The 25,320-nt window shown below is 45.5% G+C and overlaps 1 protein-coding gene across 6 annotated transcripts in view; it reads left to right on the top strand.

Moving 5' to 3' along the window:
• Nucleotides 1–25,047, top strand: part of Dkk4 (dickkopf Wnt signaling pathway inhibitor 4) — a 35,061-nt gene extending 10,014 nt beyond the window's left edge. For 2 of the 6 annotated variants that reach the window (XM_085844092.1, XM_085844090.1), the window contains exons 3-8: nt 13,595–13,679; nt 21,234–21,281; nt 21,603–21,833; nt 22,812–22,962; nt 23,360–23,512; nt 24,362–25,047. In XM_085844092.1, coding sequence (XP_085700218.1) covers nt 21,723–21,833; nt 22,812–22,962; nt 23,360–23,512; nt 24,362–24,612 — 666 coding nt within the window. In that variant the 5' untranslated portion in view covers nt 13,595–13,679; nt 21,234–21,281; nt 21,603–21,722 and the 3' untranslated portion in view covers nt 24,613–25,047. Of the gene's footprint in view, nt 1–13,594; nt 13,680–21,184; nt 21,282–21,602; nt 21,834–22,811; nt 22,963–23,359; nt 23,513–24,361 lie in introns of those variants that run through there. The other 4 variants (XM_085844095.1, XM_085844094.1, XM_085844091.1 and 1 more) reach the window with 3 other exon arrangements.
• The last annotated feature ends 273 nt before the right edge of the window (nt 25,048–25,320 follow it).

Here is a 25,320-nt window from a genome sequence, read left to right as displayed (position 1 = left end):
AAAACACATCAAAGGTCCCATCACAAGAAATGGTCATTAGGGCTTGGAGAGATGTTTCTCTTTGAGATGGTTACCAGCACCCATGTGGTGGCTCAGTTCCAGGCGACCTAACACACTCCTCGGCCACCACAGGCACTGCATGCATGTGGTACACAGACATACAGGCAGGCAAAATGCCCATAAATAAAATATAATTAAATTTTTAAAAAAAGAAAAATAAATGGTCAAAAATTTGAACCAAGATTTACCTTGAATGATTTAAGGTAGAAAAAAGATTTTAGACAGGGCCGAAGATGTGATCCAGTTGGTAGATTGATTGCCTACCATTAAAAAACAAAACACAACACAACACCAAAAAGCCTGTGTTTGATGCTCTGGGTCCCATAAAACCAAGTGTATAGGAACATGCTTTTAACCTCTGCTCTTGGGAAACAGAGACTGTGAGTTTGAGGTCAGCTGGGCCTACAGAGCAAGTTCCAGGACAGCCAGGGCTGTTACACAGAGAAACCCTGTCTTGAAAACCAAAACAAACAAACAGATCAGAAGTTCAAGATCACCCTTGACAACATAATGAGTTCAAGGCCAGCTTAGGTCACATGAAATTCTGCCTCAAACTGAATGGGCAACGTGAGAGTCGTTAAGTAAAAATCTATCCTGGGGTCATGGTTTAACCATGCATTCTGATCATTCCTGGTGCTCTGGGAGAGAAGCTTGATAGAGAAAATTAAACAGAAGTATGCATACAGTGTAGCCCCTAGTGTGTGAGAGAAAATATATGTTTTTGTAATCTTACTGTAAGAAGAAGCAGGAAGAGCTCAGTGGCAGTGACACTCACCTCTGACCCCAGCACTACAGCAGAGGCACGTCATCTCTTGAGTTTGAGGCCTTGGTCTACCAGAGGTCTACAGAGGTCTACCAGAGGTCTATCAGAGGTCTTCCGGAGGCTTCCTCCGGTCTACAGAGCAAGTTCCAGGACAGCCAGGTATACCTGCCTTGAGCTGCTTTTTGGGGTCTTCTTCCATCCTTGTTCACCCCTTTTCTTCCTGTCTTTTCAACTCTCTAACACTAGATAAGAGAGAAAAAAGGATAGAGAGGAAAGGGAAGAGATCCCAGAATAAAGTCGGGGGTGAGAAAGGGGCGACATTTACTCCCTGCTGATTAGGGGTGTGGAGTTCCTTGGGAGGAGTTTGATAGTCATCAACAGGATATCTAATGTCTTCTTGTTTCTTTCTTTGTGCACAACTACTTAACACATGAGGACTAACAGCAAACAACAATAAATAACAACCAAGCCTCAGCCCATCAACCTCTCAGGGGCCCTAGCATTTATCCTCTCTCTAAAAAGTCCAAACAGCGCGAAAGCTATCTGCAGCTGACAAAATCGCATCTGTGCTAGAGCTAAATCATAGTCAGCTGCTGTGGACAATCTGAAGCAGCCCCATTTCCTCACACCTGGGATTAAAATGAAAATATATTCTTACAATATCTGTGTTTTTTTTTAAGAAACCCAAATTCCAAAATTGTCACTACAGCCAGGGTTACACAGAGAAACCCTGTCTCAAAAAACAAACAAACAAAGCAAAAGACAAAACAAAACAAAAAAGAAGCAGGAAATGTAGAGATCGGTGCATACCTCTGACCACACAGAGAATGTACACAGAGTATATATATATATGTATATATATATATATATATATATATATATATATATATATATATATATTATATACACACACATATATCTATGTATGTATATACATGTATATATATAAGCTTAAAGACAAAAATAGTAGCTACTTGTAGACTGGGATGTGTATGTGTTAGTTAAGTATGCAAATAAAATAAACCACTGAGTAGCTTGTTTGTATATCTGCAAAGGGAAAAATTGGATTTTTCTTTTTACCAGATTTTGGCAGGAACATGAGTATAATTTTCTTCTTCACACTTTATTTTACAAAATTGCCAAAACTTGGAAATACCTGTTTCTAATAATTAGGAAAGTCAGTTTCACTTTCATAAAATGGGGAAGTACCTGGATCTATGAAGAAGGGAGAGTTGTTCTATGACGAAATATTTCGGGGTCACGTGGGCCCTGGGCCCACTGCTGACCAAAGCCACAGACGGAATAAATGTAGAACTCATCCTGCAGGTTGTCTCCCAGCCCTTCGTTTGGGTACAGGACAAGCAAGCACCCTGCCCTCTCCTCCCCAAAGTCTTATTCGGGACCCTAGACAGTTGTGAATATGTCATGAGTCAGGTTGAAGATCGCATCTGGGGAATTCCTACCAAAGTCATAGTGCATTCTGGATGTCCAGAGGGGCATCAAATGCTTGCAAGGTATTTGTTAGAATTTATTTTTATTATTTCAGTAAGAAAGAAAGAGAGTGTGTGTATGTGTATATGTGCATATATGTGTGTGTGCATGTGTGTGTATATGTATGTGTGTGCATGTGTATATGTGTGCATGTGTATATATGTGTGTGTGTGTGTACATGTGTATATATATGTATATGAATGTGTTTGCATGTGTATGTATACGTATGTGTGTGCATGTGTATGTGTGCATGTGTACGTGTGTGTGTTGTGTGTGTGTCTGTTGAAGTGTGACTGGGGGAATGTGTGTGTAGGTATGTACACATGAGCCCAGGTGCCCACAGAAGCTAGAATTGGATCCTGCTGCAGCCTTAGTTGCAGACAGGTGTGAGCCACCTGTCCTGCTGAGGATCAAACGAGTCCTATGGAAGAATAGTCCATTGGTCTTAACTCCTGAACCTTTATACAGCCTTGCAGGGTATTTTTATGGCAAAGACTGTTTTTAATATATGGCATGTAGGTTAGAGTACAGCCTGTTTGACACAACCTATAAGCTATTTCACCTTAACTATTCTGCAATGAAGCACTATAATTCTATTTACACAGAGGACAATTTAGGGGACAAAGTGGCATATAATTCCAGTTGGAGTAAACAGACAGTCCCTGTGGTTTTCAGGCAACTCAGAAAGACTAGGCATGAACTTAATTAGCTGCACAGTGTGGTGGATAGGACAGAGTAAACTTTGAAAACAGAAAACGAATGTTTGAGTCTTACCTAGTTCACTGGCTGTTTGATCTTGGGTAAATTACCTGACCTTCCTGAACCTCACTGTTTTCTGCTCTTGAAATGAAGATCCCTGGAAGTAAACTCCTGGTTAAATGAGACCCCTCCCAAAGGCGACTTCAGCCATGGACAGCTTTCTTTAGCTGAAGTCTTGGGTAGGCTCGGACTGGCACGTCCCAGGGAGAACCCTAGAACCAGGAGCCAGCATCCTGCCCACTGCCTTTGCCTAAACTAAACTCAGAGCAGTCGAGTTCTAAGGAAACGACTGGTAATCAGCCTCTTCCTGGTTAAGGATATAAATATCTTCTGATGTATGCTGACCCTGCTCAGGCTGGATAAAGGTCTACCCCACCCAGACTAGAACTCGAGAAGCTGTTTATGAAAATAATGCCAGTCCATTTTGAATCTTATCAGTCCCGGAAAAATGTCCTGTAGATAAAAACTTGCTTAAACCTGTGACGGTTCTTGTTTTAGTTTTTTAATTTTTTTATAAGAAGGGGTGAGGGATAACTTTTGGAATGTAAATAGATAAAATAATTTAATTTAAAAAAGAAGAAAAGGAAATGAAAAACATAAAAGTTCTCCTCAAACAAATAAAAATGATATGATGTCTTCTTAAGGCTGTAAACTTTAGTTTTGATTTGTGTGTTTTGATATTTCTTTTAGGCAGGCATCGTTGGTATAATGTATACCCAGTGACTGTAGGCTCACACCGGTCTCCTTTTAATTTATTCCAGCTAGTCATTGGGTTTTGCTGCAACACCAGTATGAACCTATCAGCAGCTCTTTTTCTACATCACGGACTCTCCTAAACCCAAACACTGAGGTACTGAAAACAGTTATCTCACAAGACCTGAGGACCTGCCAACGGTGCCATGCCATGCCATGCCCTTTTTAAAGTAGAGCTCTGTGTGCATACCTGATAACTCAGGCAATGTATCCTCAGCTTCCAAGATTTACAAACTCAGATTTTCATCAGGTTCTGCCTTAGGTGTTAATGGTTTAGTAGCAGCGTGGGTCTCAAGCACCTGCTTGTGGGAAGAGGCCCTTCATATTAGGCACTAATCTTAACACTGGGCATATAGCACTCTGCGGTAGGATATACTGCCTCTATGGTTTGAGGTCCCACGTAGTGACATTTTTATTTATTTACTTTTTTTTTTTTTGCCAGATTTCCACCAAATGACGACCCTCTGTTCTCCTAAATCATCTGTCACCTTAGACCAGGCAGATTGGGACTTTCAGTCCCTGCGTAGGCAAAGATCTGTGCCTCTACTAACCCCAAAGAAGTTGTAGGTGCCAAATCTTCAGCTTCCATAAAGTCTTTAAATTGTGTGCTCACAGTCTCGGAGGAGAAAATACCAACAGTGTAAAAGACAGGGAAGGCACAGAGACACGGGGAAGGGAAGGAGCCCTTTAATCCAGAGTATGCTCGAAGCCTTTTGAAGTAAAATAAGGTAGAAAATGTAATCATTAGATACCTATTTGCTGACTTATTTAGTGATTTACTTAAAGCACTGTTTGCACTGCCATTTGCCAAGCATGGCTTCCCTCGCTACCTGAGAGAAATAGATGAAACAAGGGGCCATTGCCCTTAACAACCTTGGGATTGCCACAGACGCTGCTGTAAAACCTCCCTTGATTGCTCGCTCCACATTGGTTTTAATGAATAGAACAAGAATGAAAACTGCACCCTACTGAAGCTGTCCTGGCTTCAGCCCACCAATGACATCTCCTCCCTTCCACTCTCCTTGGTGTTGGAGTGCTTACTCCAGAACAATTCCCACAACACTTTCACCAGCTAGTGACAAAAACCACAACCTAATTAGCAGCATCTGCTTACTGCTATCCTCCCTTGCCGGTCGCAAACCTCCATCGCCAAAACCTCCGCGTGCTTGTTAGTTTGTGGAAGGAACATCAACTGAGGAACTGCGCGTCCGTCCTATTGGCTAGAGGTCCTGACTGCGTGTCAAGGCTCCAGCCCACTGTGGTGGTTCTGGGAAATACAAGGAAGAGGGAGCCCTAAGCAACAAGCAAAGTTCTTCCATGACCTCTGCTTTAGTTCCGGCTTCCAGGTTCCTGCTTGAGTTCCTGCTGTGACTTTTCTCGGTGATGGACTGTGATGTAGACACATCAGCCAAATAAGCCTTTTTTATTGCCAGTTTGGTGAGTGTTTTGTCACATCGACAGAAATCAAGCTAGAACACCCATAAACATGGTCGGTGAGAATTAACTTCACAACGATGTCCTCTGATGTCTATACCAGCGAGGTGGCATGTGTGTCCTACATAGCTATCATGTGTGTGCACACAACAACAACATAATGAATATGAACAGATTTTTAAATGCTAGGACATCATCCACAAACCAGACAAGAAATTCAAGAAAGGATTCCAGGTATACCTAGCTTAAGGCTGCTACCTCTGTACCCCTCTGTTGCTTTAAATTGGCTATAAAGGGGTGTGTTGCTATTAACCTCATGATATCTGTCACTTAACCCCCTTACCCTGTGTATGTATAGGATCATAACAGACTAACTAGTAGGAAGACAGGAGTAGTTAAGGAACATGGGTAGGGGAAGGCTGCTGTGTTTTACAAAACATCGGTGGTGTGATGAAACATTGGTTGTGCCTTAGCAGGCCCTGCCAAGGTGTGCCCCCCGCCCAAAACAAACCGTGCAACAGACCAAGTATAAAGAAGGTTTATGGGGGCTGGAGAGATGGCTCAGTGGTTAAGAGCACTGACTGCTCTTCCAGAGGTCCTGAGTTCAATTCCCAGCAACCACATGGTGGCTCACAACCATCTGTAATGGGATCCAATGCACTCTTCTAGTGTGTGTCTGAAGACAGCTGCAGTGTGCTCATATAAATAAAAATAAATAAATAAATCTTTAAAAAAAAAAGAAGAAGGTTTATGGGCAGGAAAGGAAGGAGACCTGGTGAAGGGCAGAGAGGACAGAAGGGGGTGTGGAGGACAGAAAGAGGAGAGAGGAAGAGGAGACGAGGCTGGACACATGGGGAGAGAGAGAGAGATAGAGTAAACGAAGAGAGAGGAGAGAGGAGAAACAGGGAGAGGGGAAAGGGAGAAAGAAGAGGAGAGAGGAAAGAGGAAAAGGGAAGGGGAGGGGGAGGGAAAGAGAAGGGAGAGAGGGAGAGAGCTTTCTTATATATGAGTTAGCTCATACCTGGCTGTTCCTAGGTAACTGTTGGGCAGAGCCTAGCAAAGGCACCCCTCACCCACCCGAAGCCTCTCTCCAGCTGAGAAAGTTCCACCACAGCCGCCACCATCCGCCACCATCCGCCACGGTTAACAACAAAGAGACAATATTCCTTTTGCATAGAAACCTTTTATGTTAATCAGCAATGACCAGGCTCAAGGCCTGTCTGTTTATGACCATGTTGGGCAGGGCCCCACTTCTCTCAGATATTTTCCTGGTAACCTCACAAACAAGGCTATTCATTATTTTTTTACAGTGAAGATCTGTCTTTTGTGCCAGTGATCCAGCATTTTCCATGTCACCCGCAATCCTGTAGAGTATGGGACCTTTGCAGACCCTTCCTTCCATGATGATAGCATCATAACCCATCAAAATGGAAGGGATGTGTGCCTTTTGTTAAAGCAGCAAACTGCCCCTCTTCCTGTGCAGTCCTCCCTCTTGCCTGGACTGTGTCTCACTTTCTATCCAGGTCACCTTTTCTCTTAATCCCTGTGCTTAGATGGCTTACAACCATCTGAGTAAGTCCCATTTCCAGAAGATCTGAGGCCCCTTTCTGGCCTTTGCAGGCACTGAGTGTACACAGTCCACACACCTACTTACAGGCAGACTCCCATACATATGAAAGAAAAATAAAAATTTTTAAGAGAGAGACGTGTGTCCCTCTCTTCGTCTATTAAACTATCGAGATCAGGGGTCCCAAGAATCTGGAACTTCCCCAGGAATATCACACTGGAGAGGAGAAAGGTTGAAGCCTGTGCAGCAAGATCAAAGGTCTTCTGCTTTGCATTAAAAACCATGTCTGTAAAAATACAGATTTGTGGGTTAAGTGGTTCTAAAGCTACTAAAATGTGATGTAACCAGCGGTACCCAATCTTTTTATTTTTTAAAATCTATCTTTGTATATACTATGTGCATATACATTATTTACATGGGGTAGCTTTTTTATGGTTTACATGGGGGAAATTATAAGTAAATTATAGGTAAATGATCTCACTGATTATCCAAACATAACCAGATGCTGTTTAGTTCAGTGTATGTAAAGCTTATGAAAAAAGGCAAGCAGTCTTCCCTCTGCAGGCAAGCAGTCCTCCCTCTGCAGGCAAGCAGTCCTCCCTCTGCAGGCAAGCAGTCCTCCCTCCGCCTCCTACTTGCCCAGCCACATGCGAGATCTAGGCTATGCCTGTGACCGTGCCTTCACTCTGTCATTATGAACTCTAACTCTCTGTAACCAAAAGTCCAAATATATGCTGCTTTCTTTTATAAGTGTCCTTGGTCACAGTGTTGTCACAGCAACAGAAAAGTAACTCATGAGTACTGTCTTGGGGTTTTACTGCTGTGAACAGACACCATGATCACTGCAAGTCTTATAAAGGACAACATTTAATTGGGGCTGGCTTACAGGTTCAGAGGTTTAGTCCCTCATCATCAAGGTGGGAACATGGCAGCATCCAGGCAGGCATGGTGCAGGCAGGGCTGGGAGTTCTACATCTTCACCTGGAGACTGCTAGAAAACTGGCTTCCAGGCAGCTAGGGTGAGGGTCTTAAGCCCGTGCCCACAGTGACACAATCCCTCCAACAAAGCCACACCTCCAAATAGTGCCACTCCCTGGGCTAAGCATATGCAAACCATAACAAGTACACTACAAGATATCTCTCAAAAGGTACTATAGAAAGTCACCTAGCCTCTTGAATAGGGGGAGTCATGGAGACCCACCACGGACTTTTCACCAGTGTCTATCACAGAGAGAAAAAAATGCTCTCACTGCTTCTAAGGGAAGCCAGGGTCAGTGAGGTCTTGACTAATGTCACATAGATGGAAAAAAGGCTAAAGGAGCCTTCTTCTGCTCCCAGGTGACATCTACTGGCCTTGACAGTAAAAACAAGTGGAAAAAAATAGATCACTTTTGTCCCCTATTTGAAACACTAATTTATTCTACAATCAGGTTCCTTTAAAGAGTTCTTTGTATCTCATGACAGTCTTCATACAGTCACGGGGATTTTTTTTTTAAAACAATCTAAGAGATCATACCCCAAAAGCAAGCTGTGAAGAATGGCTGTCCTGAAACCAACAGGACACAGCTTTTCTGGCTCCTGTCCTTTCTGAGGTTATCGATTGGCATAATATAATTGTCACTCTGACTTGTACCTTATACAATAATCTTATCCAATTTATGTCTCGTAAAATCTCTAACAAATTCAAAGTAAACTCCCTCTGACTCAGGGTTTCAAGCGAGCCCCTGTGACTGGAAATGCAAAGCCTCCAATAAATAAAATGAGAGAGCTGGGTGTGGTGGCGCTCACCCTTGGTCCCAGCACTCAGGAGGCAGAGGCAGGAGGATCTTGGCGAGCTTCAGGCCAACCTGATCTACAAAGTGAGTTCCAGGACAGCCAGGGCTGGGTTAGTGTGGGTTAGGGTTAGGTTAGGTGTGGTCACCCACCACACCTGGCGGTCCATTCTCAACGATTTATGTTAACTTCTGACTCACAGATCACACAGTAAACACGTCCATCTATCTATGCACATACATGTGGTTTTCAGAATGAATACAAGTCAAAAAGGCTGCAGCAGGACTCAGAAGGTTCCAGAAGCAGGCGATGAGAGAACCTCCTCCGATAAGACAATGAACCCGCCCAGAGGGAGCTGCTGGGTCAGGCTTTGAGAGCCAATCTGTAGAGTCTGATAGGACGGAAAAGGCTGAACTGAAGCTGACCACAGGAAGCGACAGATTCAGGTCTGTGAGCGAACAGGTGGGTCAGCAGACAGTCCAGTTGGCTGCATCAATGGCAGGGAGCCAAGTTAAGCTGAAGTTCCAGGGACAGCGGGGAGGTCACTGCTTGCCATACACACCAGGTGTCAGATGGTAGATAAGTGTGAAGCCAGGCCATATCAATACCAGGTGACCATCACTTCATGGGGTTCAGGTAAGGGACTCTTAAGGTTTCCTTGATCCAGTTTGTCTGGTGTCCGTGCAGAAAATATCTCCCTACTCAAAGGGAACAAGAAATACGTAATTCTGGAGCCAAAACAAACTAACAAACAAGCAAAACAAAACAAAACAAAAACCAGGAATAACTATGACCCAGAGACATAGATTTCATTCTCACCCAAATATAATGTTCCAATGTGAGAGCAGTTTAAGAGTTTTTAAGGAAACAGAACAAAGAAAGCAACCAAGGCATCCTTTTTATTCCCCCAATTTATTTATTCATTTATTTACTTTACAATCCAATATCATCTCTCCCTCCTCTCTCAGTACCCCTCATGCAAGTCCTTCCCCCCATTCCACCCCTCTGGGTGCCATCGCTCCAAAAACGCCCCCACAAGGCATTCTGAAAATATATTGGCTGGGAATGACAGAGAGGTGGGTACTGCAGGTGGGGGAACCTCAACTCCAGGGCTCTGATGTTACCTCATAGTCTTTTTAGTCCTTCCAATTGGTAGAAGACAGGGTTTTTGTCAAGTTGATACATTGGAGAGGTTTTTAATCTGTGTATCAAGATGTTAAATCTGGGGCTGGAGAGATGGCTCAGCAGTTAAGAGCACTGATTGCTCTTCCGAAGGTCCTGAGTTCAAATCCCAGCAACCACATGGTGGCTCACAACTATCTATAATGAGATCTGGTGCCCTCTTCTGAGGTGTCTGAAGACAGCTACAATGTACTTACATACAATAAATAAATCAATCTTAAAAAAAAAAAAAAAAAAAAAAGATGTTAAATCTGGCACTGGCACATGATTCTTTCTGGAGTCAAAGGTAGCCCGAGAGAAATTGTACTCAGGCTCCTAGACCTGGAACTAACTGTGGAGTTCCAAATACTCCACAATCATGGAAGTTAGTCATAGACACAGCTTCTTTTCAGGAATTCTCGTTCATACTGCTAAGTTCTTAGGCCTGATTTCCCTGATGCGATCTCAACACACCCAAGTGTTCCTTCTGTCTCAGCATACCCCTATGGGGCCACAGGGTCACAGAGCTGGGGAGCCACAGAGTTGTGGGAACAAGAGGAGCAGGCCTTGAGCAAGAGTGGGGTCAAGGTGTGTCCAACCCCCAGAAATCTCATCCTGAGATTGGCAGGGGTGACATCACTCTCCCCCCTGCCCCAGGCCTGCATGTCCTGGCACACATAGCCCTGTGCCCCAACCCTTGCCTCACCAGAGGAAGTCGCAGAGCCTGTAGCCAGGTTAAACTTCTTTTCTCCGTATAAGGTCATGTCCAGCAGCACCTGGGAGTCCTCCTTATGCAAATGAGGCATCCCCAGCACCTGGCACTAGCCAATGATGTACACTCACCCCACCACCACAACCCCTACTCACCCCCCCAAAGGTTTAAATAGCCTCTGTTACCCCCAATAAAGAAACCAATTCTCTCAATCTATTTCTAGGTGCATGTGTTATTTGCCCGTGCACTCACCACAGACCCACACCCACTAAGCTTCTCTCATTTCTGTCCAACTTGGAGCGCAACAGGCCTGGATACCCCTAGTGGGAGAGCTGGCCATAAACCAGCATACCTCATGTCTTAGTTAGGGTTTACTGCTGTGAGCAGACACCATGACCAAGGCAAGTCTTGTAAGGACAACACTAACCGGGGCTGGTTCAGAGGTTCCATCCTGTGTCATCAAGGCAGGAGCATGGCAGCATCCAGGCAGGCATGGTGCAGGAGGAGCTGAGAGTTCTATGTCTTCATCTGAAGGCTGCTAGTGGAAGACTGACTTCCAGGCAACTAGGTTAAAGGTCTTAAAGCCCAGGCCCACAGTGACACACCCACTCCAACAGGGCCACACCCTCTAATAGTGCCACTCCCTGGGCTGAGCATATACAAACCATCACACTCCAATAGATTTATATGGTGGCTCCCTCCCTCTCTGCTCCCAGAAATAAGTCATTTACCAATCTATGGTGAACAGACTTTGTGGGTGTTTGATAGGTAGTGTCGTTTATGAGTCTACTCAAGGGCTGTCGTCATCCTGTTCCTTCAAAACAGGGTCAGAAGCTGCTTGTAAAACAAAGTAGCCTAGGGTCAGGCTCAGTTTGAAAAACTATTATCTGATACAGTATGGGTAACAGCCTGATGGTTATGCCAATCATAGCTCTCATGCATGTGAACCCATCTTCTGGCAAAGCTTGTGTTAGAACCGGTAGTTTCATCTTAACTCTTTCCCCAAACTACTGCCTTCTCCTTAACAGGAGCGCCATCAAATTCTAGGGAGCAGACTGAGTGTGGTGGAGCACACTTCCTCCAACAAGGCCACATCTCCTAATAGTGCCACTCCCTGGGCCAAGCATATTCAACCCACCACACTAAGTAAATATTTCCAAGAAGATATAAGAAGAAAAAAATAAGATATAAGAAAAAAAAAAGAATAAAGAGAAATGAGAAAGTCTCAGAAGATGGAAAAGAATAGGGGAGATAAAGTTATGAAGACAGAGCAAAGGATTAAGAATGGACAGGAACCCCTAGTTGTGTGTGCTTCTGTTCTTCCTGTGCCCTCTCCTTTCTGCGTAAGGGATCTGAAGTTTTTAATTCTATAGAAATCACTGGGGCACGTTGAGACCACAGCTTTACTTAATACAAGAAAGGGACTGGGGCTGGTGAGATGGCTCAGTGGGTAAGAGCACCCGACTGCTCTTCCGAAGGTCGAGAGTTCAAATCCCAGCAACCACATCTGGCGCCCTCTTCTGGAGTGTCTGAAGACAGCTACAGTGTACTTACATTAAATAAATAAATCTAAAAAAAAAAAAAGAAAGGGACTGAAAAGAGAGGGTTTCAGATCATCCAAACGAGCAAAGATGTCTGCTGTAAGACGTTTGTGGGAGGGGAGGAGGCCTCTCACGGGGTGAGAAAGAGGAAGGAATCTCGTTCATGTGTGACTTAGAGGAGGCGAGTGGAGCTGTGGAGGCAGGGTGTGTTTAGTTAAAGCAAATCCACACATGGGTGGGAGATGTACGTTAGCTCAATGTCTACAGGTCTGGTGATCTAAGGTTTGCCGACTTCCTTTGCAGAGGAATTAGCTCACCCTCCTGGGGTCCAGGTACCTGTGGAGTCTGTCAGAGAGTTACAGGCAGGCTCTTGGTAGTGTATGTCTGTCTCTGTTTATAGTCACCAGGGGTCTCAGAATCAGCTCTGAGGATGGAGACAGAGAGGGATTGCAGATGGTTTAATCTGAGCAGCCTTCTGTGCTGGCATTCAGCATCGCTCTACTGAAATCCCAGTTCTTGGGAAGTCTATTAGAGAGGATACAGGCACACAGTCAGGGTCTCAGGGTCTTGTCTGGCCAGTGAGGCTGGAGGTGTAGGGGGCGCTGCAGGCAAGTGTGGCCTGGTTGGCCCTTAGCCTAAATCTAACAAATCAAAGGGAACACCATGAAAATGTCTCATATACAAGGATCTCAAAAGACCGAGAGGTTCTCAAGAAATCAGGCATGAGGCAGGGAACAGGGGCACAGGCCTATACTTGGAGCGCAGAGACGGAGGAAATGCAAGCTCAGACACAGCCTGGACTTCAAGGCCAGACAGTGAGGTCCAGCTTCAGAATGATGATGATGATGATGGTGATGGTGATGATGGTGATGATGATGACACAGAGACTTTTAATATAGTTTAAACTTCGGCCTTTTGCTGGGGCGGTCTCCTGGCTACCGAAACTTAACTAGACTATTCTAGCTTGTGACCTGCCATGTGGCTAGTTCTGTGCTTGCCTGCTCTGCTCCAGTCAGTGCCTGCTCCCTTCACCGTCCAATTTCGAATCTCTGAGTCTGTTTTCTTTTCCCCGCTGTCCCTTTCTCTCGGCCCAGAAGTTCCACCATTGTACTTCCTGTCCTAGCTCTTGGCTGTCAGCTCTTTATGACAACCAGTCAGCAGCGAGACAACCCCTGCTATGTCTCTTAGGTGAGGAAGGACAAACACACAACAGAAAACCTGGTATTAGGCCATAGACATGTCAGTCCCGGAATCCTGCCAGCACTGAGGTCTCTGCCAGTACAGAATTAACAATTGAAAATACAAGACACAGCTTAATACAATGTAAGGTAGCTCACCCCAACAGAAGGTGAAAGATGACCAGGAGGAGGAGGAGGAGGAAGAAGAAGGGGAGGAGAAAGAAAAAAAAAGTCTTGAAACCTAACTGTAACTTTTTTTTTTTCTCCCTGGGATACACAGTGGCGTTGGTAACAGGACTGGAAAATCAGAGTCCGGGACCAATCCATTCAAAGGAACAATAATAGCCCTATCTCAAGTCTGAATTGTTGAGACAGTGTCAGTTTCCATTGTCATTGTTGTAGGTATTGTGTGTCAGCTGTGGCATAGCATGGTCCAGAAGAGCAAGACAGGAAGATTATCCATGAGGTGTGGAAACATCTAGAGATGGTAAGAAATAGCGTCAGACTTTTTTTTTTTTTTTTTTAATCTTTTCAGAGCTGAGGACTGAACCCTGGGCCTTGCGCTTGCTAGGCAAGCGCTCTACCACTGAGCTAAATCCCCTAACCCCAACGTCAGACTGTTTATTTCAGAACACAAGAGAGTAGGAAGGAAGGTCCAGAAAACCTGGCGCTACTGGGAACCTCTATGTGGAGGGCCGAGAGCTAAGCACCGTCTTCTGGAGGAAGAGGGCTCTTAGCAGCAGCCCGTTCCTTCGTAAACCCAGAATCATTGTTTCCAAGAACATGGGCTGTACAGTAACTACTCGAGCTGAGCATGTAGAGTCAGGGCAACCACAGCATAAGACACAGAAGACGGGCAGGCGCTAGAAGCCTTGAGCCCAGGGAGAACTGAGCTCCGAGAGGTAGGGAGCATGACTTCCCTGTGATCATGAAGAAAGGCCGTGGATTCTGCACTTCCTCGTCCAGGCTACCTGTTACACCCCGCGAGGCTGCTGCTCACCGGCCCCTGGGCCAGCTTCTCCTCCGTCAGAGTGGGAACACAAGAACCACTCGTGTTTTGTCTGTACCATCAATCTTGCCCGGTTCCCCCACAACGTGCCTTCTCTCATCTCCCGATTTTACTGAGCGTTTCCTGTGAAAATCTGCCAAGGCTTTGCCCACTCCAGTGTCTTTGATTTTCTTTTAAGAAAAAGCAAAAAATTTATGGAAGTAAAATTGGCTTTGACACAGGAACCGTCACAAAAAATTTCCATTCCTGCCTGAACATAAATCACCCTTCCGCACGCTGCCTCGGGTTTGAACTTCCGCTACTCCAATTTGGGAGAATACAGGTGTCGGCTCTCAGCGAAAATCTGCCATTCTCACCTGGGTCAGGAGACACCCGAGGTGTAATCAGACCCAGCGAGCTGAAATAGGAGCCGGTGGAAATTTCTTTGGGGAATTTTCATTTCACCTCAGCTTATTCAACTGAACAGGAGAGTTCTTTTAACCCAGGTGTTTACTACAAACTAAGAGAAGCAGCTTGATCTTTTCAATGAAACTGTAATCCTTGCCTTGGGGCATCACAATGACAGCATCTCAGGCCAGCTGCAAGAGGCTTGCTTTGTTCTGCAGCTACTGGGTACCAGGTAGTGACTCTTCAAAGGAGCTAAGTTAGAGAGCCTCTTGCTCTTCAAGGGGTCGCAGCTGGGTTCTGCAAGGATCTACCTGCTGCAGGCCTCATGTGAGCTTCAGTTTGACTGACCAAGGACAGGAAGGCCCCTTGAACATGTATTAGTTATCTTTTTTCTTGTCCTTTTGACAAAATACCAGACCAACACACACACACACACATATCTATAGCTATATATATAGTGCGCGCGCGTGTGTGTATATATGTGTGTGTGTGTGTCTGTATATATATATATGTGTGTGTGTGTGTGTGTGTGTGTGTATGAACCTAATGGCCACAGAGACAGAATGTATATTCCAAAGACACTTGTCAAAGAGAATAAATTATGCTCACCTAGGGCCAGATGATTCATTCCCAAAGACACCTCAGCCTAGACTGTCGAGGACAGTAATTCGATTGCACTTACTTGTGGCTAAAACGAAGTATAACCTTGAGTTTTTAGGATTCACATCTTTCCCCCCTAAATCGACCTTACGATTTTGTTTAGTAAGAAAAAATCTTTCATTTTTAACATTGCTCCAAGTTCTCCTCTATGGGCAAATGTCAGAAAACAAAGTTGGAAGGGCCTCAGGGACCATTGGAGATGTAGCCTGAGAGCCAAAAACACCCACTGTAAAGGACTCAACCTCTGGGCCACTGAGGGGCTCAGGGGGTAAAGGGGTTTGCCACTCTAAACCTGATGACCTGACATCAACCCCTCACTGAAAGTTGTCCTCTGACCTCTCTACACAAGTATTGATGTGCAGTGCCATACAGGTACACACCATGCACACCACACTACACACATACCACATCACCCCCCCATACACACCACATCATATCATACATACATACATACATACCACATACACACCACATGCATACCACATACACACCACACATAGATAAATAAATGTAACTTAATTTTGTTGAAAAGCCGAGGTACGCTGGTACATACCTTTAATTCTAGCACTCAGGAGGCAGAGGCAGGAGGATCTCTGTGAGTCTGAGGCCAGCATACTCTACATAGAAAGTCTGCAGGACAGCCAGGACTACATAAAGAGACCCTGTCTCAGACAAGAATGACAACAACAGCAACAGCAACAGCAATAGCAACAACAACAACAACACATAAAAACTACAGTCAACTTGCTTCTTGTTTGGTTCTCCCTGGGATCCATTTCTTTGTTGCTACGGTGAATCAGTTTGGCCTGGGCAGAGGTCTCTAGAGAACTCCTTATGTAGCTGCTGTCGTGGTGACAATGTCCCCCTTGGCTGGTGACAGTGTGCCCCTACAAAGGTCCAATAGCTATCACCATCTGTGGATCAAGTGTCCAACCACAGGAGTCTGTGGAGGACAGTTCAGACCAGACACCTTTAAATGCTTTCTTGCCCCCTGCACTGTCTCGAATCCTTAAATCATTGAGGTGGTCTCCATGACAAGGATCCCTGGTTACTGATGGGCAAGTGGCCTTGGCGGTGTTTGGTATACTTGAAGATACACTAAAGTCTTTTTCCAAGCTACCCTGTGTCATCTCTCTACTCTTCTTTAAATTACTCTGGCTATTCAGAGCCAGAAATGGTAGCCTTGAGCTGGAGAGATGGCTCCACAGTTAAGAGCACTGACTGCTCTTCCAGAGGTCCTGAGTTCAACTCCCAGCAACCACATGGTAGCTCACAACCATCTGTAATGGGTTCTGACGCCCTCCTCTGGTGTGTCTGAAGACAGCTACAGTATACTCATATACATACAATAAATAAATCTTTTGAAAAAAGAAATGGTAGCCTTGTTGTAAAATGAGGCCTGGGGCGGGGGACGGGTGGGGATTTTTCTCTGCTGGACTGGATTAGCATTGGAAGGCATTGTTATTGCTAGCGGTTGGAGTTCACATGTGCCGTAAAAGTGCTGGCCTGGAAAATGGATAGCAGTGACTTTTCTTATTACTGTGACCAACTTTTATTTGACAAGAAGCAACTTAAAAGAGGGAGGAGGGTTTGTCTGGCTTATGCTTTAAGGATGGATACAGCCCATCATGCTGGGGCAGGCACAGTGACAGAGCATGGGGTGGCTGGTCACATCCTGTCCACAGTCAGGAAGCTGAGACTGGGCAGGAAGTAGGGTCACACTACCCGACCTAAGAGTCTGTCTCCAGTGGTTCCCTTCCTCCAGCAAAGCTCCACCTCCTTAATGTTCCACAACCTTCCAGAACAGCACCACCAACCAGGGGCAAGGGTTCAAACACACGAGCCTGCGGGAGACATTTACCGTTCAAACGACAGTAGTAAGAAACACTTTACAGTTTTAGGAGTGCTGGTTAGAGTCGGGAATGTCCCCATAGTCTCAGGCATCTGAATACTTGGCGTTGCCCATGTCAGGAGGTTTAGGTCCTCTAGCCTTTCTGGAGGAAGACTCCCCCGGGTGCAAGCTGTGAGAATAAAAGACCTTATGTACTTGTAGTTTGCTCTATTTGGGTCATGCCTGGAGCTGCAGACCTGAGGCCGAAGCTACCCACAGCCACGCCCCCTCTGCCTGGGCCCCTGCCATTGTGGATTCTAACTTTCCGGAGCCAGAAACCAAAACACACTCATTTTTCTATGAGTTGCCCCCGCAACTTGCTGCACATCCCAAGATCCCACAAACCCATCGTCTATCTCTATGTTGTGCGCAACCCAGGAAGTCTCAGAGCTCTATCAAGTCTGGTGGGACACACTTGCAGAGTCACAGCTGAGGAGGCTGAAGCTGTGGTCCTCGGCCAGCCTCGGCCAAGGTGTACAATCGAGTGTGTGTGTGTGTGTGTGTGTGCGTGTGCGTCTGGCACCGCATCCACTGACTGGAGAGTGCTATTCACAGAAAGCACAGTGGTTAATCTCACACCTTGATTGATATTAGACATCTAGCCGAGGTGACTATTTGGAGAGCTTTCCTCAAAGCAAATTGCTATCCCGAGTCTCCCTTTCTGCTTCCAAATGACAATATTCTTCTCCAGATCCAGAACCCATCACCCATCTCGGCCACCTGCCTATTTTTGTTTGCTCGTTTCTATTTGTTATCTTTTTTGTTTGTTTGTTTTTGTTGTTGTTCTTTTGAGACAGGGTTTCTCTGTGTAGCCCTGGCTGTCCTGGAACTCACTCTATAGACCAGGCTGGCTTCAAACTCACAGAGATCTGCCTGCTCTGCCTCCCTGTGCTTGAATTAAAAGTGTGACAACCCCCACCCCCTGTGCCATGTGCCTCTTAACCTACAGCCCACAAAAATCATCTCAAATATTAGTTGTCCAGGGAACACGTATCTCTTTCTCTAGAAGGTCTACACCATGTCCCCTCTGAAGTTCTGTCCCCATTTAGACTTTTCGGTGCCAGTCATGAGAGGACAGCATCCCAGGCCCCTCCGTGCACTCCGGATCCTTACTCTAAAGTTTATTTCTGAAGGCCAGTCACGAGAACTTGCTGGTTCATGCTACAGGGTCTCCTTTCTATCCCATCCTCCCACCCTAAAGCCTTTGGTTCCCTGACATTCTGTGTAGTTCAGGTGGGAGCAGGAAGCAGAGACAACACCCAGAAGGCAGCTGGGTTCTTTCCCCTGGCCATGATTTTCTACCTTTAAAATGGATTCTATGACTTCCCTACTGCTCCTGCTTGTTGAATTACTCAGGGTTTTGATGTTAGCAGTGCGCATGACGCTGGTATAAAATAGGAAGGAGGAAGTCCCAGTCCCCAGAGCATCACTGCCAGCAAGGGAGGCTGTACAGAGAGCCCCTGCCCTGGTGCAGTTGAGAGCAGAGTCCTGCCTGGGAACTCCCCACTGAGAATGTCCCCAGCACTACAGTGTGTCACATGGGTCCCTGGCTGTGTTGGGCTGCAATGGGTTCCTGCAGGAAGACTCAGCAAAGCCACTTAACAGAAAACTGTTCTTGTTAGATTTATTTAAGTTTTAAAGATTTTATTATTTTGTGTGTATAAGTGTTTTGCCTGCATCTGCATCATCTGTATATGTGCATCAGTGTGTGCCTGGAGCCTGATGAGGTCAGAATAGAGCATCCGATTCCCTGGTAGTGGAGTTACAGACTGTTGTGAGCCTACCTGTGGGCAAGGGGAATTGAACCCAGGTCCTCTACAAGAGCTGCAAGTGCTCTAACGGCAACTCCCAGCCCCCTGCCTTGGTAGATTTTTAACAAGCCTAGGCTCAGGCCAGACTGAAAGAATGTGAGGAGGACTAAAAGGCCTTTCCCCTCTGCACCCAGTTTGTTTTCTCCTTAAAGTATTCAAAACTTCTGTAACAGCCGAGTTGGCACTTTGGGGTGGGTGATAATCAGGCAGAGGCAGAGGCAGAGGCAGAGGCAGAGGCAGAGGCAGAGGCAGAGGCAGAGGCAGAGGCAGAGGCAGAGGCAGAGGCAGAGGCAGAGGCAGAGGCAGAGGCAGAGGCAGAGGCAGAGGCAGAGGCAGAGGCAGAGGCAGAGGCAGAGGCAGAGGCAGAGGCAGAGGCAGAGGCAGAGGCAGAGGCAGAGGCAGAGGCAGAGAGGCAGAGAGGCAGAGAGGCAGAGAGGCAGAGGCAGAGGCAGAGGCAGAGGAAGATGCTTGAGCCAGGCAGGAGATTGAGGGCAGCCTGGGTGATACAGTAAAACTCCATTTAAAAAAAAAAAAGTATATATATGTATATATGAGAAAAAGGATGAAAGTAGACATTTTTTTTTAAAAATTCAACTTAGGCAGGTAGATTTCTTTGAGTCTGAGGCCAGCCTGGTCTACAAACTGAGTGTAGGATAGTCAGGGCTATTACACAGAGAAACCCTGTCTTGAAAATCAAACCAAACCAAACCAAACCAAACCAAAACAAAACAAAGGTAAAACAAAAACCAATTTAGGAAGTCAGGCAGTGGTGGCAGCACACGTTTTTAATCCCAGCACTTGGGAGGCAGAGGTAGAGAGGGCCTTTGAGTTCCAGGCCAGCCTGCTCTACAGAGTGGGTTCTATGACATCCAGGGCTACATAGAGAATCCTTGTCTCCAAAATCCAAACCAAACCAAACCCAAAGTTCAATGTAGAGCCTGGAGAGACGGCTGAAGTAAGGAGCACCCACATCCGGCAGCTTTCCACCTGTAACTCCACCTCCAGGGCTCTGACGCCATCTTCTGGGCCCCTTGGGCACTGCAGTCACATGAGCACACCCCCCCCCCGCCCCATACCATGTGTACAGTTAAAATCTTTTTGTTTATTTGTTTGTTTGTTTTTGAGACAGGGTTTCTCTGTGTAGCCCTGGATGTCCTGGAACTCACTCTGTAGACCAGGCTGGCCTCAAACTCAGAAATTCTCCTGCCTCTGCCTCCCAAGTGCTGGGATTAAAGGTGTGCGCCACCACTGCCCGGGAAGTTAAAATCTTTTTTTTTTTTTTTTTTTTATTTTTATTACATAATTTCCTCAATTACATTTCCAATACTATCCCAAAAGTCCCCCATAGCGCCCCCCACTTCCCTACCCACCCATTCCCATTCTTTTGGCCCTGGCATTCCCCTATATTGGGGCATATAAAGTTTGCAAGTCCAATGGGCCTCTCTTTCCAGTGATGGCCGACTAGGCCATCTTTCGATACATATGCAGCTAGAGACAAGAGCTCCAGGGTTCCGGTTAGTACATCATGTTGTTCCAACAATAGGGTTGCAGATCCCTTTAGCTCCTTGGGTACTTTCTCTAGCTTCTCCATTGGGAGCCCTGTGATACATCCAATAGCTGACTGTGAACATCCACTCCTGTGTTTGCTAGGCCCCGGCATCGTCTCACAAGAGACAGCTATATTTGGGTCCTTTCAGCAAAATCTTGCTAGTGTATGCAATGGTGTCAGCGTTTAGAAGCTGATTATGGGACGGATCCCTGGATACAGCAGTCTCTAAATGGTGGAAGTTAAAATCTTAAAACATTATTTTCTGTGGCAGGGTTCAACTCGCTATGTAGCTGAGACTGACCTTGAACTCCTGACCCCTCTGCCTCCACTTGCCACACACTGGAACTGCAGGTGGCAATTTATGCTCTTATGTATCAGTTTAAAAATTAAGACACTTGAAAATGAAATCAGGTGTTTATGCGCCCTACTATTTTTCTAATAAAACAACTAACTTCAAAGAGTTCAATTTTTATTGTAAGAAGAGTGATTTCCTAATGTCATTCATCTGAACAGAACAGGTGACAGCATTTCACAATTGGAAGCTATCAGGACCCTGACCCTAACCCTAACTTTAGAGTCCAGATGTCAGGGCTAAAGGTTACCCTTCTCCACTTTAAACTTCAGGGTAGGTTCAGTAATTCACTAGGTTTTTTTGTTTTTTGTTTTTTTTTAAACATCTACAACATATTGGCTAATGTGAGTTCTTCTTTCTTTGACTACAACTTGCTGTGAAGACACATCATCTGCCCCTCCTCCCACAGGACTGAGGGTCGGAAATGCAGGTGATTATCAGAGCTGCCTTTGATACCAACATCCTTCTTTGCCGGGAGTCCTTTGAACTGACTTTGATATGCAGTAATTAAGAGGGATTCCCGCCTGGAGGAACAGCCACTGTGGCCCTGCCTCTGGTCTCTTCCACTGAGTCCTTGTTTTGAACTATTGATCAAAGATTTGAAGGGATCTGTTGTAGCCTGTGTGGGGTAAAAAGGAAGGAAACAGTGGGCTGGAAGGGAGAAGAGGGGCCACGTCTGGTTATAAATAGTTTCGGAAGAGTATGCTGGTCAGACCTGGCCTGTCTCATTTAACACACCTTCCTTGGGCAGAGTCTCTTTCAGAAAAGGCCTCTGTGGGCGACTTGCACATTGTACCTAGGGCCACTCAGCAGCCCAGCCTTCAAAGACTTAAGTGGTACTGGAGCTCCCGAGAGACCAGAGTGACTGAGGATGGTACTGGTGACCTTGCTTGGACTCAGCTGGTTCTGTTCACCCCTGGCAGCTCTGGTTCTGGACTTTAACAACATCAAGAGCTCCGCGGATGTGCAAGGCGCTGGGAAGGTAAGTGTGGCTAGATCACTGAGACCATCCGCAAAGATAGCACTGTATCAGCCAGGCAGGGCGCCCTCACCTCTAAGTGAAGTTATGTATGACTGCATGTGTGCACATAAAATTCAGTTCTCTTACCGTTTACTATTAAAAGAACACATACTCTAATCCCATCCCTCAGGAGGCAGGGGATGCTGAATTAAGGAGCTGTCAGTGAGTCAGAAGCCAACCTGACTGCAGATAAAAAAATCTCTTTAAAAAGCATGCAAAACAAAAGGTTTTCTGGTCAGGGCTCTACATTTATCTACAAATTAGTACCAAATGAAAGCGGTACATGTGCTAGGCCTTTGTGCTCAGCTGTCTTCCTTACAAGTTGTGATAGGCATAGATTTCTATCTAGCAATGATGAAGGCATAGATTTCTATCTAGCAATGATGAAGATAGGAATTTGGACTACACAGCAGATGTTCAGGAGTTAGGACTTGAACACATTAGGACACGACCCAGCACTGTAACCGTCTATGTCACGGGAATTGTATGAGGGGTCATTATTATCTATGGATACTATACATTACACTACACTATTCTCTGTAGTGAGTGCACAGTATAGATGATAAAGGCCAGTTGGGGAGCAGGGGATGGAGTGACAATGGAACTTATAATTGTCACCTGAAAGACACACATGAAGAACTTTGGTTTTACACGAAGAGCATAGCAATATTAAATTTCAAGCTTTGAAGTAAAATTGGGGCTGGGGCCTGGCTCATAACTGATTAAAGACTAATTTCCAGACACAAGTTCCAGAATAGCCAAGGTCTTCTCACAGGTAGCTTGATGCACTCTTTTCAGGAGAAAACCAATTATGCTGAAAAATTAAGATGGTGCCCAAAGTTGGCCCTGGCAATCCCACTGTCATTGGCCTCCCAACCCCTGCCATGGATAAAGACCTCTTAGGTGTTGTGAATTCCTCAGCCAAGTTTCCTTCTACAGGGCTCGCTGTGTGCATCAGACAGGGACTGCAGCGAAGGGAAATTCTGCTTCGCGTTTCACGATGAACGGTCTTTCTGTGCCACGTGCCGTAGAGTTCGCAGGAGGTGTCAGAGGAGCTCCGTGTGCTGCCCAGGAACGGTCTGTGTGAATGGTGAGTGACCTTGGGCTGCAATCTGACAGCATCAGTGGAGTGAGTCACGCAGAGTAGCACTGACCATGGGGGCCAGGCTAGGATGTTTGGGATCTGGATGACGTAAATTTGTGTAGCTGTTTTTTTTTTTTTTTTTTTTTTTTTTTTTTGGTGAAGCAAAATTATTTATAACCTGGCAACACCCTTGACCAGTGACAGAGATAGAATGATTTTAAAGGGCAGATTCAAGGTGGACTGGCTTGGATCTTTGCACATGGACTGAGATTTTATTAATCAATTATTTCTGGAATATATTATAAAATGGGACATAGAAGTGCTGCCAAATTCTTGGGCACTACAGTAATGGCACACCTATACTTGTCCCTCAGAGTCACTAACACTACCGGTTGTCCCCCAGATGTTTGCACTGCAGTGGAAGATACAAGGCCAGTGATGGACAGAAACACTGACGGCCAAGACGGCGCCTATGCAGAAGGAGCCACTAAATGGCCAGCGGAGGAAAACAGACCTCAGGGGAAGTCTAGTACGAAGAAATCACAAAGCAATAAGGGTAAGAACATCATTCTGAGAGCATTTGTGATTTTAAAAACAATTTTCCCCCTCCCAGCCCTATAGGCTGAGACTAACCTCCCTCACCCCATGTCTGTGAGCTCTTGGAGCAACTCATGGGGCTCCACTGGCCAGGACAGGGCGAGACCCTAGTGATGACAGCTTAGGAAGAAAACCTTCCAACCCAGGGCTTTCCCTGCGCTGGGGTTTAACGAACGCCGCTTTCCTTTTTTATAGTCTCAGCATACAAAGCCCATTAAAGTAGATGTATCCATCCACTCCAAACTTGTTCAAAATACAAACAGGTCTCTGCAGTTCTGGCTGTCCTGGAACTCAGAGGTCCGTCAGCCTCTGCTGGGATTAAAGGTGTTTGCCACCACCACACTTGGGGATTTACTTAAAACCAAACCAAACCAAACCAAACCAAAATAGAAATCTCAAATTAAAGTCTTCCAATAACAGAATATTTGAAAGTGAAGAGGTATAACGGCCATTCTTGCTTACATCATTGGGCTAGCTGGCTCCTTTATAAACAAAAGATTCAATGTTCACTAAAAATTATATTAGCAAACTTTGCGGAGTGCTGCTTATTTCTCAGGACAGGGAATAATTTCTTTTCTTGATGTCTTTGTTAGGTAGGGCTATAATTTCCCTTATTGTGTGAGACCTATTTGTCCTATTGGCTTTACTATTTTATATATAGGCTCTATAGGTAGTAGTAGCCTTTATTCCTAGATCCCCAATCTCAACTCATTAGTATAAGACACACACACACACACACACACACACACACACACACACACCCTTAACCCATCTGCTGCCTCTAGAGCTTGTGCCTATCTTGTTACAGGACAGGAGGGAGAAAGCTGTCTTAGAACCTCTGACTGTGGCCCTGGACTTTGCTGTGCTCGCCATTTTTGGACAAAAATTTGCAAGCCAGTTCTACGAGAGGGACAAGTCTGCTCCAGGAGGGGGCACAAAGACACTGCTCAAGCCCCAGAAATCTTCCAGCGTTGTGACTGTGGGCCTGGACTAATGTGCCGAAGTCAGGTGACCAGTAACCGACAACATTCAAGGCTAAAAGTATGCCAAAGAATATAAGTTGTGTTCACACAGAATCCCTGGCACTAATTTTATTATATTTGTTATTTTATTTTCTGAGACAGGGGTCTCACTGTGTAGCCCTAGCTGGCCTTGCACTCAGAGATCTGCCTGCCTCTACCTCCTGGATGCTTTTTTGGGAGGGGGAAGCTTTCTGAGACAGGGTCTCAAAGTAAGCTATGTAGGCCAGCAAACTCATGGTCCCCTGACCTCAAGTGAGTCTTGGGATTACAGGCGAGCACGTACACTCAGCACATAACTAAAGCCCAATCTTGTAGCAGCTGAACCAGACGGCGAGCAGATCCTAAAATGCTCTGCTCTGATGAGTGAGCGACTTTTGGCTTTGTGTCTACTATCTACAGTACTGACAGGACTCTACAATAAAACAGTCCGGACACAGTGACTCAATCCGTTCAAATAAATCTTTTTTAAAAATTGAAATTGTTTGTGTACAACATGATCTTTGATACACAGTGGACTGCCTAGCAGACAAACTAATGAATGTTAGGTGCCATTGACCTGTGAGTCATGTCAGGTGAAGGGCTGCCACCTGAGATAAAGCACACACCTGCTCTTCTAGTTATCAGTATATACTGCAAATGGGAAGTGGTCAAAGCAAGTCGTTACAGTTATGAAGGGCCCTTATTTCTTTTTCTCACCCCTCCCCCTTTTCTTTTTAGACAGTGTCTATGTAGCTCTGGCATCCTG

This window comes from Mus caroli, unplaced genomic scaffold (assembly GCF_978045245.1).
Source record: "Mus caroli unplaced genomic scaffold, Mus_caroli_1 scaffold_10, whole genome shotgun sequence".
In the NCBI taxonomy this organism is placed as follows: domain Eukaryota; kingdom Metazoa; phylum Chordata; class Mammalia; order Rodentia; family Muridae; genus Mus; species Mus caroli.
The sequence above is the reverse complement of the archived record's forward strand: the minus strand, read 5'-3'. Positions and strand labels throughout refer to the sequence as shown.